This window comes from Panthera onca, chromosome B1 (genome assembly GCF_046562875.1).
Source record: "Panthera onca isolate mPanOnc1 chromosome B1, mPanOnc1 haplotype 2, whole genome shotgun sequence".
Lineage (NCBI taxonomy): Eukaryota > Metazoa > Chordata > Mammalia > Carnivora > Felidae > Panthera > Panthera onca.
In genome coordinates this window covers 108,359,484-108,373,883 of record NC_138342.1, presented here as the reverse complement: position 1 = coordinate 108,373,883, position 14,400 = coordinate 108,359,484, and the positions used below count along the sequence as shown (strand labels likewise).

The 14,400-nt window shown below is 38.5% G+C and overlaps 1 protein-coding gene across 3 annotated transcripts in view; it reads left to right on the top strand.

The window, feature by feature from the left end:
* MFSD8 (major facilitator superfamily domain containing 8) overlaps positions 1-14,400 on the top strand; it is a 143,550-nt gene that overhangs the window by 117,556 nt on the left and 11,594 nt on the right. Inside the window, exons 14-15 of one of the 3 annotated variants that reach the window (XM_078445761.2) lie at positions 306-1,204; positions 7,363-7,532. The exons of 1 other annotated variant lie outside the window; for it this stretch is intronic. In XM_078445761.2, coding sequence (XP_078301887.1) covers positions 306-512 — 207 coding nt within the window. In that variant the 3' untranslated portion in view covers positions 513-1,204; positions 7,363-7,532. Of the gene's footprint in view, positions 1-305; positions 1,205-7,362; positions 7,533-14,400 lie in introns of those variants that run through there. One more of the 3 variants, XM_078445763.2, reaches the window with a different exon arrangement.

Below are 14,400 nucleotides of genomic sequence, written 5' to 3'. Positions count from 1 at the left end.
TTAGCCATAAAGGGTAGATTTTAAAAATTTTATTGTTTCCATGGCTTCAGTAGACATTGGACATTGTTTGTATGTTTATATTTTTCTTAAACTGACTTTTATTTTTCTTAAACTGACTAATCAAGTAAGTATACTGTTCATTATTTGCTGTATTTATAGAGAGACATTTTATATTTAATTTAAAAATAAAAGATGGAGAAAGTGATTTTTGTGAGTTTGTCATAATTTGGTAATAGTACTTTCACCCTTATTTTTAAAATGACTAAACCTAAATATCAGTCTGCTTTTCTCTCTCTCCACCACAGGGTGTGTACATGGGCTGGTTAACAGCTTCTGGAAGTGCAGCACGGATTCTTGGACCCGTGTTCATCAGCCAAGTGTACACTTCCTGGGGTCCACGATGGGCATTCAGCCTTGTGTGTGGAATAGTGGTGCTTACCATCATGCTCCTGGGTGTGGTTTACAGAAGACTTGTTCCTTTTTCTGTGAGGCATGGAAGGATTCAAGAGTAACCTAACTAACTCTATGATGGAAAGTACTTATATGGGATTTCTTCTTCCAGGGCTCTGTAAGACAGTTGCTATGAGTCAATTTCCAAAAGTCAGGCTGCAAATATTATGTATTTTGAATAACAAGAACATATATTGATTAATATAGGGAATTCTACATGTAAATACGAACAGTAATATAATATAAAAACACTCTGGTTCATAATTTCTGTATTTCAAAAAGTATTCTTCATATAACACCTCTTTAGCGGTTACATGAACTCATGAGTGGACAGTGGTTTATAAATATGAAGTTGTGCTCTTAATTCAAACTGCAGAGGTGTCATTAAAATAATGAGAAAGTATTTATGCAGGGAAGCCATAAGGAGAGTTCTTTATGAATTACCAATAACAAAAAAAAATGAAATTATAGAAATTATCTACCTAAATAGAGGTACCTATGTTTGAAGATACCTACTTTTTATTTATTTAAAAAATGCAGCTTCTATTATCGAATTTCCTTATGAAATGAAAATCATGACTCTTAACTTTTCCATTTACCATGCCTACCATCCTACCTTACCTTCTATAAAGCATTATTTTTAATTCTATACCTTCTGTCCTATTTTAGTTCCCTAATAGGAGAAAGTACAAATAATTCTAATATTTGAGCAGTAAAGAAGATTAAGAGATCAAGATGGATTTCACTACCTTTGGTAGGACTAATTATTTTTTTCTTTCAAGTACTAATAAATAATTCACTTTATTTTTTTTTTTTTTTTAATTTTTTTTTCAATGTTTTTAATTTATTTTTGGGACAGAGAGAGACAGAGCATGAACAGGGGAGGGGCAGAGAGAGAGGGAGACACAGAATCGGGAACAGGCTCCAGGCTCCGAGCCATCAGCCCAGAGCCTGACGCGGGGCTCGAACTCACGGACCGCGAGATCGTGACCTGGCTGAAGTCGGACGCTTAACCGACTGCGCCACCCAGGCGCCCCTAAATAATTCACTTTAGAAACATAAGCCAGGTATGTTACTGTATACATATACTGAATAGCAAACTGTTTATTAAAATTACTGACATTTTTCTTTTTTTTTTTTTTTTTTTTTTTTTTTTTTTTTTTTTAAATTTTTTTTTCAACGTTTTTTTATTTATTTTTGGGACAGAGAGAGACAGAGCATGAACGGGGGAGGGGCAGAGAGAGAGGGAGACACAGAATCGGAAACAGGCTCCAGGCTCCGAGCTGTCAGCACAGAGCCTGACGCGGGGCTCGAACTCACGGACCGCGAGATCGTGACCTGGCTGAAGTCGGACGCTTAACTGACTGCGCCACCCAGGCGCCCCTAAATAATTCACTTTAGAAACATAAGCCAGGTATGTTACTGTATACATATACTGAATAGCAAACTGTTTATTAAAATTACTGACATTTTTCAACTCCCTTAAATTCTGGAGAAAAACTATTACTTTAATTATTTAATTAAATTATTTAATTTATTTACTTTTCCCATTTCTCAGTAGTGACAGGGAAGACACAGCAGTTCCCAAACAATGTCTAAGTAGCTATTCAGAACTGCAGAATTTTAAATTTGGATAGGCCATGACAGCCCCAATCTAATTAGGCTAATAAATATTTTAGGTAAAATTGCTTTAATCTAACAGTTTACTGAGTTTACTTGAAGTTGGCTAAATCATACTCTCTATGTGTACATTTCTACCTCTACATAAATTGAATGCTGATAAAAGGAACTAGTATAGAATTATGTATGTGGATAATCAATATTACCAAAAAATGCAAAAATATTTCTAAATATTTTTCCAAATGTTTCCTACTGTAAATTCTATTTTCAAATCTGAAAGCAAACAAGTAAACACTATAATCTGCACTTTACACTATGTTTCTTGTATTCTTGTGGGGTTTTTTTTCCCTTTTACTTTCTCTCTTTCTTTCTTTTCTTTTCTTTTTTTTTTTTTTTTTTTTTTTTTTGGCTTGAAAAACAGAAATTTATTTCTCACAGTTCTGGAGGCTAGAAGTCTAAGACCAAGATTGTCAGCAGGGTTAGTTAGTTTGTTCTGAAGTCACTCCTTGACTTGTAAATGGATATCTTCTCTCTGGATCTTTTGTTTGTTTGTTTTTACAGCTTTATTGTGTAAGTTTAAAGTGTACAATGTGATGATTTGATAAACTTATATATAGCAAAATGATTACCACCATAGCACTAGCCAACACCTCCATCCTATCACATAATTATCATTTCTTTTTTTTTGTGGTGAGAACATTTAAGATCTACTCTCTTTGCGACTTTTAAGTATATAATACAGTATTATTAATTGTGATCACCATGCTGTACAACAGATCCCCAGAATTTAGTCATCTTATCACAGGAAGTTTGTTCTCTGACCAACATCCCATTTCCTCCACCCCTTAACCCCTGTCAACCACCATCCCACTCTCTGCTTCTAACAGTTAAGTTCTTTTAGATTTCACATACAAGTAATATCAGATAGTATTGTCCCTCTCTGTCTGACTTCTTTCACTTAGCATAATGCCCTCAAGGTCCACCCACGTTTTCACAAATGGCAGGATCTCCTTATTTCTCATGGCTGAATAATATTCCAACACATACACACGTCTTTATTCATCCACTGATAGACATCTGTGTTGTTTCCATATCATGGCATTTGTGAATAATGCTGCAATGAACATGGGAGTGCACATATCTCTTTAAAATTCTGCCTTCATCTCCTTTGGATATATACCCATAAGAGGGATGGCCACATCTTTTGGTAGTTCTTATTTTTTGAGGAACCTCCATTCTGTTTTCCACAGTGACTGCACCAGTTTACATTCCCACAAACAGGACACAAGGGTTCCCTTTTCTCCACATTCTCACTTGTTATTTCTTGTCTTCTTTGATAATAGCCATTTTAACTAGTGTGAGGTGATGACATCTTATTGTGGTTTTCATTTGCATTTCCCTGTGGATTAGTGATGTGGAGCATCCTTTTATGAACCTGCTTTCTTATACCATATGTATGCCCTTTGGAAAAATATCCATTCAGACCTTAAAAAAATTTTTTTTTTTTTTTTAAGTAAGCTCTACCCCCAATGTAGGGCTTGAACTGAGATCAAGAATTACATGCTCTACTGACTGAGCCAGCCAGGTGCCCCTCCTCTGAACATTTTTAAATCAGACTGGCTTTTTTTGCTATTGAAGTTAGCTGTACTCTTTTTTTTTTTTAATAACCCTATTTTTATTTAGGAATTCATGTTAATTTTTTTATTAAATGTTTATTTTTGAGAGATAGAGACAGAGCACAAGCAAGGGAGGGGCAGAGAGAGAGGGATACTCAGAATTGGAAGCAGGCTCCAAGCTGTCAGCACAGAGCCCAATGCAGGGCTTGAACCCACAAACCATGAGATCATGACCTGAGCTGAAGTCAGACACTTAACCGACTGAGCCACCCAGGTGCCCTGAAATTTGCTGTACTCTTAAATCCAACTTCTTCAGCCCTAATAGAAAGCTTAATCTGACAGAAATCATCCCATGGTTAAATTTTAGAGATTGTTTTTACTCTTTTCCACCCCCCATAGTGAGACTCTGCTTCAGTTAGACTTATCAGAGCCATAGCCAGGTTTCTGGCTATTTGGTCAAGTTCTGGGATCTCTTTTCCCTGATGTTCTGCAGCTCCTTCCTCAGTCTTACATTTTTGGGGCTCTAATCTTAAAAGAGTAAACTCCACCCTTGGTTTAGATAGTAATAGCAACAATGGTAATGATGAAAATAATAGCAAACATTTATAGAGTTCTTTTCATATTGCACGTAATGTATAATGTACATTTTCATAGCAGTCTTATAAAGCAAAGGTGCTGTTATGACACCATTTTACAGATAAAGGAACAGAGGCACAGAGAAAAGATTTGTCTCAGTAACAGTCTGTCTTTAGAGTCCACACACTGAACCTCTAAATTTTTTATTGTATAGGAAATAACCCAGAAAATTTTAAGAGCAGTTAATTGCTTATTTTAGAGTAAATCAAGTTATGCATACCAATGACTCCTATTAGCAGAAATATTTGAGAAACATAATTGAAGCCCAATGACTGGGGCTGTTATCCTACAATAATGGACTGTTTCTATGCAAGAAAGTATGACAGAGAAGTTTCCCAATTTCCAAAGACTTATAATATTGAATAAGATTCATATAAACTATAACCTTGCAACAACAACTAACACCTTTCCTTTATTAAGAATGCTTTCTTTTCTGGGGGATTATACCAGCACACATCTTGGCACAAAAGAAGATAAGGAAGTGACATGGGGTGGAGGAGAGAGCAGGGAGGTAAAGTTTGAGGAAAAAATCACTAACTGAGTTCTTGAGTGGGACAAGTGGAGTATAAACTGCAAAGGATGATAGGAGACCTTAAGGTATGAAAAACTGAAAAATAGTATGCATTTCAGAAAAGATAACGTTTTTGAAAACCTAAACTGAATAAGAAAATGATTTGTATATTTGAAGGGATTTATAGCTTCACAAAGCATCTCCATGTTACCTTGCTAAACTTGCCTACACTTAAACTCCTCCAGTTATCTTGCATAAAGTGAAATAAATCCGTATGTGATTTTTGTTTTGGGGAGGATAAACTACTTATCTGCATCTGCTCAAGAGTAATTTATTGTGAGAGGATATTTTAGGTGCCATTTTTGACTACTGCAAACTTTTTTGTAATTTAATGTATTTTAACATTGTGAATGTACATTTTTAATAAACAATTATTATGTATATGTACCTTAAGCCTTAAAATTATTTATTCATACTTTCAATATATATTCAAAGGGTACCTACTATGTACAAATCACCATGTCATTGTTGGGAATAAAGCAATGAACAAAGTATACAGAGTTGCTACCCTCATGGAATGTCCATATTGGCAGGAACATTAGAAATTAATCATTTGTGATTACACAAATGATTATGCTTACGGGGAGGACAATGAGAGAGAAGCATAGCCAGCTGTGAGGATGACTAACAGGGGATCTGACCTGAACAGGAAAGTCAGGGACTGTTTTGCTAAGGATGTAATGACTAACTAAGGCTGGTGGAGAGAATGATTTGGACTGGTGAAGAGTGGGACAAGTGCATTTCAGGCTGAAGGTGGTAAGATCTTGGGGCTTTCATGGAACTACAAGTAGGTCTAAGGTGGCTAGGAAAGGACTGAGAAAAAGAGTCCTATTAGTTGAGGGTATAGAGGGACAATGCAAAGCCGTGTAGACCTCAGGCAGTAGGGTGTCCTCCAGTGGTAAGTAAGAGGTATTTTAACTTTAGGCATGGTTTGAGTTAGGAGTCCAAAGAATGTCATTAGGACTGTGTCTTTTTCTTTTAGTTCTACATGCCTCTGCTTGACTTTCAGGTTCTCTCCATTTTGTGGCAAGATGGCCACTGGCAGCTCCAAGCTTGCAAGATCTTTGTAACTCACAATTCCAGAGAAAAATGGTTTGGGCAGAAGTATCAGAAAAGGCTCTAAGTAGCCAACTTTAGCTTACATACCCATCCCTGAACTGACCAGATGGGCAGAGTGGAATCCTCTACTAGCCCAGGCCTGGATCATGCATGTATCCATTCTGGAAATGCAATTATCTGTATGGATGAGGAAGGAGGGGAAGAGCCCTGTCAGGCTCATCTTGATTACATAGACTAAAATAGACTTAGACCTGGATGGAGAAGAGGAGGTTGACCAAAGAAAGGTCTGTTGAGCTGACAAATATATATGTTTATTCATTACACCTACACCTCCCAACTATTTTCACATCATTGCAATCACAGAAAATATTGTATGCACCACTGTGAAAAATAGATCAAGTTGCTTACACCCAGTTTCTTCAGATAACACAGGCCCTACAATCAACTCAGAGCTCTGAAGAGATCAATTTTCCACTTATGAATATAACCCATCTGTGATATACCAATGTTAGGAAGCATGGTACTATACCATGATAGGTATTTTGGGCTTTTAAGAGAAATGGGAAGGCAATTGGGTTAACATGGTCTCTAAAAAGAAACTCGTGCTCCTCATAGAAATGGTTGATTCCAGGTGTGGGACAAAATGAGCCTAAGACATCTTATGCCAGAAAGCAAGAGGGTTATCAAAACTATGTTAGTCTTGCCAAAAGGACACGGGAGTCAAATAAAGAGACTACTACTGGCCCCAAATGGGACAATTAAAGAATTGAATAATATCTGCAGTTGATTTAAACACAACAAATATGTGAAAATCTATGAGTTCAAAATGATATTAAAAATAAGAAACCCATTGGTCACCTTTGGAGGTTGCCTTGGCAGCTTCATTCTGAAAACCAGAAAATAAAAGACTCCAGCATCTATTCTACCTTTCCTGTATCTAAACTTCAGGGTAATCAAATATTGATGAGGGAAAGTAATTTTCTTTTTTTTTTTTTTTAATGTTTATTTATTTTGAGAGAGAGAGCACAAGCAGGGGAGAGGAACAGAGAGGATAGAGAGAATCCCAAGCAGGCTCCACGCTCAGCATCGAGCTGATGCTGAGCTCATAAGCGTGAGCTGTGAGATCATGACCTGAGCCAAAATCAAGTGTCGGATGCTTAACTGACTGAGCCACCTAGGTGCCCGGAAAGTTATTTTCTGTAGAAGAATCCAAGCTAGTAAAAACGAAGTGAATAATAGAAAAATCTCCACTTAGCAACCTCTAGTGAAATAATAGATATGGGCAACAATCATCAAGAAGGCTAAAACAACCAGGTGAAAGAGTAACAAGGAATTTTCTAAAGGATGAATGAGGCTGACAACACATGCACCCACTGATCAATCTATTTTTTTTTAATGTTTATTTTTGAGAGGCAGAAAGAAAGGGGGACAGAGGATCCGAAGCAGGCTTGGTGCTGACAGCAGACAGCTGGATGTGGGGCTCGAACTCATAAACTGCAAGATAATGACGTAAGCTGAAGTCCAACGCTTAATTGAGCCACTCAGGCCCCCCTGATCATTCTTAACATCACTGAAAGTAGGTAAGCATTACGTGTCTCATAACTTCATGCAGCAGGAAGTACACAACACCACTTGTAAAAGTGTCCCTGCCAAAAAATTAAACCAGAACCTAATCAAGCCGATAAACTACTAGTTTACAGGAAATACAGAGGGAAACATGTTAAATGCCTTCTCTAGGTAGTAATCACCTAAACCCAGAAGGCTATATATTCTATAGACAAATGATCCAGTTACAAAAGAAAGAAAAAGAAAGAAAAAGAGAAAGAAAGAAAGAAAAAGAAAGAAAGAAAGAAAGAAAAAGAAAGAAAGAAAAAAGAGAGAAAGAAAAGAAATTAGGGAGATCAGATGTCAGAGATGAAAAAGAAGCTTAAGAGATCTTTTTTGGATCCTGTTTCAAATAAACCAAATGTAGGGGCGCCTGGGTGGCTCAGTCGGTTAGGCATCCGACTTCGGCTCAGGTCATGATCTCATGGTCCATGAGTTCAAGCCCCGCGTCGGGCTCTGTGCTGACAGCTCAGAGCCTGGAGCCTGTTTCAGATTCTGTGTCTCCCTCTCTCTCTGCCCCTCCCCTGTTCATGCTCTGTCTCTCTCTGTCTCAAAAATAAATAAATGTTAAAAAAAATTTTTTTTTCAAATAAACCAAATGTAAAAGGATACTTTTATGGCAATTGGAGAAATTTGAAACTAGACTCAATATTAGATGATATTAAGGAATTATTGCTAATTCTGAGATGTATGGTAGTGTTATTGTTATGCCTTTAAAAGGTTATTATCTGTTAAAGATAGATATTGAAGAATTTACTAGAAATTACATGTGTCTAGGATCTGCTTCAAAATACTCCAAAAGGGAAAGGGCATCAGGATGGATGAAACAAGACTGGCAAAATATTTGTTGAAGTTGGGTGGGAGATACATGGAGGTTACTTATGTACTTACATGTGTACTTTTGCATTTTTAAATGTCCACATTTAATTTAAAGTTAGTAATAATCAGCTTTGTATTTTAGAATTATCTAGCTGCAGTGTGAAATATGCACTAGAGTAGGGTGTAGAGGACATCATGTTTGTGGCTACTCTTCATTTCCTGGTAACTCTTCCACATTTGGAGAATTCCTCACACTGAGCCTCTCAGAAGCCAAAACTCTATCTCATCTACCCTTGCATCTAAGACACAAGTATGTGTTTCTGGTTCATGTGAGATTTCATAAGGAATGGAGCAAAAAGAGCAAGTGGGCACCATGAGCAAAATTGATTTTGGTGAAGGAGCAAGATCAGTGGTTAAATTTTGGAGAAAGCACTGTCAAAACATCTGGAACCTAGTCCCCAGCTTCATCAGCATGGCTGTAGGATCTGTGCTAAGCAGGGGTGGCAGGGTGTTTTCTGAGGCAGCTCCTGCATACAGTGATTCAGGCATTGGTCCTCACTGCAAAGCTTGAATCTCTGAACCTCTGTCCCTCGTAGAGGTTCTATGTACTAATACCCTTAATAAATATATTCTCTGCTTAAACTAACTAGAGTGAATTCTGATGTTTGCAACTAAAAATGCTGACTGAGGGGTACCCAGGTGGCTCAGTGGATTGAATGCCAGACTTTTGCTCAGGTCATGATCTTGCAGTTTGTGGGCTCAAGCCCTGCATCAGGCTCTGTGCTGACAGCTCAGAGCCTGGAGCCTGCTTCAGATTCTGTGTCTCCCCCTCTCTCTCTGCCTCCCCCCCCCTGCCGTTCACATTCTGTCTCCCTCTCTCTCTCAAAAATAATTAAACATAAAAAAAAAAAAAAAAAACACTGAAATAGGAGGCAAGAGTAGATGTTTGTAGACAAGCGGGTTACTGCAGTAGTTCAGATGAGTAATGCTGGTGACATGGACCGGGGAATTGGCAGTGGAACTGGGAGTTGAAAGCAAAGCATGTAAAATATATTTTAGAAGTAGAGTTGACAGGATTATTTGATTACATTAAGGTAAAAGAAGATGTTAAGAATGACTTCCAGGATTCTGACGTGAACAGCTGGAAATACAAGTACTATGTACTAAAATAAATACTGAGGAGGAGCAAGAAAATAGTACAGTTGAATTAAATGATATTCTTACAGACAACAAAGGCATGCCACATAGATATGCCCATAAAACAGACTAAAATGAGCAGAAAGAAATTATGAAATAATGGAAACTAAAAAATGACATAAATCATAATCAGGAATGAGATAATTCTTCAATGAAATTGAGAAATAAGAGAATAGGAAGATATGAAAATATTGCTGGCAAAGCTCAGGAAAGAATAAGAAATTTAAAAAATAATCTTGGGGGGCGCCTGGGTGGCGTAGTCGGTTAAGCGTCCGACTTCAGCCAGGTCACGATCTCGCGGTCCGTGAGTTCGAGCCCCGCGTTGGGCTCTGGGCTGATGGCTCGGAGCCTGGAGCCTGTTTCGGATTCTGTGTCTCCCTCTCTCTCTGCCCCTCCCCCGTTCATGCTCTGTCTCTCTCTGTCCCAAAACGTTGAAAAAAAAATTAAAAAAAAAAAAAAAAAAAAAAAAGATAAAAAATAATCTTGGGGCACCTGGGTGGCTCAGTCAGTTATGTGTCCAACTTTTGGCTCAGATCATGATCTCATGGTCTGCTTGTCAGCACAGAGCCCGCTTCAGATCCTTTGTCCCCCTCTCTATCTGCCCCTGCCCCACTCTCTCTCTCTCTCCCTCTCTCTCTCTCTCAGAAATAAATAAAACATTTTAAAAAATGAATAAAATAAAAATAATCTGAACATGAAGACCAAATTAGAAGGAACACAGAAGTAAATAAGATGCCATAGATAACTTGATAAGGGAAATAAAAGACAAAGGAAAATTAAAACAACAGAAATAAAGACATAAAAATGATTCCACAAAAAAATGATGGATATAAAAACTAAGCACAGATGATACAACATATATAGAAGTCTTTCAAGAAAACCAAAGCAATGAAGCAGAACAAATTCTAAGAACTATATACAAAAAAAAAAAATTTGCTAAAATAAAGCTCAAACATACATATGAGAAGGGCATACCAAGTACCTGAATAATTGACCCAGAATGGTCTATTATCACAGATTCCATTAAAAATATTGTGTTAAAGGGGCGCCTGGGTGGCTCAATCGGTTAAGTGGCTGACTTCAGCTCAGGTCATGATCTCGCGGTCCGTGAGCTCGAGCCCCGCGTCGGGCTCTGTGCTGACCGCTCAGAGCCTGGAGCCTGTTTCAGATTCTGTGTCTCCCTCTCTCTCTGATCCTCCCCCGTTCATGCTCTGTCTCTCTCTGTCTCAAAAATAAATAAACGTTAAAAAAAAAAATTAAAAAAAAAAAATATTGTGTTAAAAAAAAGTGGGTACCAGTCAAAATGGCTAAGTCACTTAGAAAAGAAAATCATATTGCAATCAGATTTTGTGATGATACTTTTTTATGCCAGAATCAGTGGATTAATATATTTATTTAAAGAAATACAGTGTGGGTCACATATTTTATATCCAGTCAAGCTGACCTTCAAGGATAAAGTTTACATACTTATGAAGAACCCAGGGAATATTATTTTTATGAGCTGTGAGCAAATTTCAAAAAAATTAAGATGACATGAGAATTCAGCATAAAACTGATGGTGAGTATTTTATATATTACCTCTAGAACTAAGACTAAATGATGGAAATAAGGGTGACAGAATTATCGGGGCACCTGGGTGGCTCGAGCAGTCAGTTAAGCATCCTTGATTTTGGCTCAGGTCATGATCTCACAGTTTTTGGGATTGAGCCCTGTAATTATTATATAATGCCCTTCTTCATCTCTTGTTCCAGCCTTTAATTTAAAGTCTAGTTTGTCTGATATAAGTATGGCTACTCCAGCTTTCTTTTGAGTTCCAGTGGTGTGATAAATAGTTCTCCATCCCCTCACTTTCAATCTGAAGGTATCCTCAGGTCTAAAATGAGTCTCTCATAGACAGCAAGTAGATGGGTCTTGTTTTTTATCCATTCTGATACCCTATGTCTTTTGGTTGGTGCATTTAGTCCATTTATATTCAGTGTTATTATAGAAAGATATGGGTTTAGAGTCATTGTGATGTCTGTAAGTTTCATGCTTGTAGTGATGTCTCTGGTACTTTGTGGTCCTTGCAACATTTCACTCACAGAGTCCCCCTTTGGATCTCTTGTAGGGCTGGTTTAGTGGTGATGAATTCCTTCAGTTTTTGTTTGTGTGGGAAAACCTTTATCTCTCCTTCTATTCTGAATGACAGACTTGCTGGGTAAAGGATTCTTGGCTGCATATTTTTCCTGCTCATCACATTGAAGATTTCCTGCCATTCCTTTCTGGCCTGCCAAGTTTCAGTAGATAGGTCTGCTACTCCCCTTTTGTGTCTACCTTTGTATGTTAAGTCCCATTTATCCCTAGCTGCTTTCAGAATTCTCTCTTTATCCTTGTAGTTTGCCAGTTTCAGTATGATATGTCATGCAGAAGGTCGATTCGTTATGTCTGAAGGGAGTTCTCTGTGCCTCTTGGATTTCAATGCCTGTTTCCTTCCCCACATTGGGGAAGTTCTGATCTATGATTTGTTCAAGTACACCTTCAGCCCCTTTCTCTTGTTTTCTGGAATTCCTATGATACAGATATTGTTCCATTTGATTGAATCACTTTGTTCTCTAATTCTCCTCTCATACTCCTGGATTTTTTTATCTCTCTTTTTCTCAGCTTCCTCTTTTTCCATAATTTTATCTTCTAATTCACCTATTCTCTCCTCTGCCTCTTCAATCCGAGCTGTGGTCGCCTCCATTTTATTTTGCACCTCACTTATAACATTTTTTAATTCATCATGACTGTTTTTAAGTCCCTTGATCTCTGTAGCAATAGATTCTCTGCTGTCTTCTATGCTTTTTTTTCAAGCCTGGCAATTAATTCTATGACTATTATTCTAAATTCTTGTTCAGTTATGTTGCTTAAATCTCTTTTGATAAATTCTTTAGCTGTCACATTTTCCTGGAATTTCTTTTGAGGAAAATTCTTCCATTTCATCATTTTGGTTAGTTTTACGTCCCTTATGAGTTTTAAAAGCTTGTTATATGATCTGCACCTTCAAGCACTGCTGTATTAAAGGGGGCAGTCATACACTGTCCAGAGCCTGGCACTTTAGGAGGTGTTTTTTGGAGAGTGTTACTTGCTCTCTGTTGTTGTGACTGTGGTTATTTTATTTCCCTACCCGTAGTGATGTTTTGGACCCTCCACCAGGTATGCTTTGATTTGTTCCTTGAAGTAGCCCTGGAAAGGAAAACACAGGAAACAAAAACACGCAAACACACAAATAAATAAAAACAAAACACTAAAATCTAAAAACAATCCAAAAGCAAAAAACCAGAAACACCAGCTACAAGTAAGGAACAGGGTGGAAGCAGTGCTGATAGAAGAGCACATACAAAGAGAAAAATGACAGGGGCGGAGGAAAAAGAAAAAATAAACATTGACCAGGCAGAGAGACTAAATGGCTTAATCCAGAGAGAGAGAAAGGAAAATAAGGAAGGAGGTGGGGAAAAGAAATGAAGATAAAGTTACCCAGACAGAGAAACTATACGGCTTGATTATTCCAGAGAGAAAGGAATGTAAAGGAGGTATAGAACATGTATCAAGAGAATGGATTAAATATGTCTGTTTAAACAAATCAATAACCAGAGTAACCAGCCTGGAAGAGGGAAGAGGTAAGAAGGAGAAATGGGGGAGAGAATATATCCATATATCCAGAATTGTCCTACAATTTATCCAGGCAATGCTGCAGCGCTGTTCTGGAGATGCTGTCGTCTAGTTCCACAGCATCCCGCTCCAGTAGATATGCAGTTACCCTGTGCTGAGGCGCATGGTTTGGTGTAGGTTGGTCCTCCCTCCACTGTGGGCCTGGCAGACCGATCCTGAGGCCCTGCCTTGGTGGTGGTGGGGAGAAAAATGGCGACCCCCCCTCCCCCCAACCCAGTCTCTTCTCCATGACCTGGTGCCCAAATCACTCCTTTGGAGCCATCCTCATTGTCCTGCAGGTGCAGACGGGGCTATCTCACTCTGCCGACACCTTTGCCCCAGGGGCTTGGCTGGAATTTAAAATCCTGCTCTGTGCACCCCGGTACTGGGAAAGTGCTTCCTGATATGAGGTCCTAGCTGGTTTTGTTGTGTGCCCCAGTCCTTTAGGGGAGGGGACTGGTTTCTCCTGCTGCAGACTGCACCCCCGATCTAGCACTGAAACCAGAGTTGGCTCCCCTCCTCCCTAGGTGTGTGAACAGGGCAGCTCGCCCCAGTCCGAAGATGGGACCTGCAGTTAAGAGATGGGATCCCTCTCCGTCCTGGTCTGAGGTTTTTCTCTTGTCCAGATAGTTTTACCCTTCCCCAGTCACTCTTTCTCTTCCCTTTGTCTCTCACCAAAGGGCATCCCTCCCTTCCATGCCTATGTGGCCCGTTTTATCTCCCCCAGTTCGCAATCACCCACCTACGGTCTCTCACGTTGTCCCCTTTTCTCCCTGGTAGATTCAGTCTCTTTTCTTCCCAGACTCTTGGGGTTCAAAGTCCTTTGGCTTCAGCCTTTCTTTGTTTGGGAGACGTGGGAAGTAGGATTCCCCTACTTCTCCACCATGTTTGCTCCACTGTATGTACTTTTGATTCACTATATGGATTTCTGTCTTTGTGAATTATCTGCTCATATCTTTTGTCCATATTTCTATTGGGTTGTCTTTTTCTTATTTACTCTGCAATATATGTTGCAAATTATTTTTCTTCTCATTGCCTTAGGCAACATCCAAAACAATGTTGAATAATTGTGACATTAGTTATTTCTATCTACTAAATGGAACTAGCTCAAATATTTCTGGTTGTAAAAAACAGTAGGAATCATTAAGTTAAACAGCC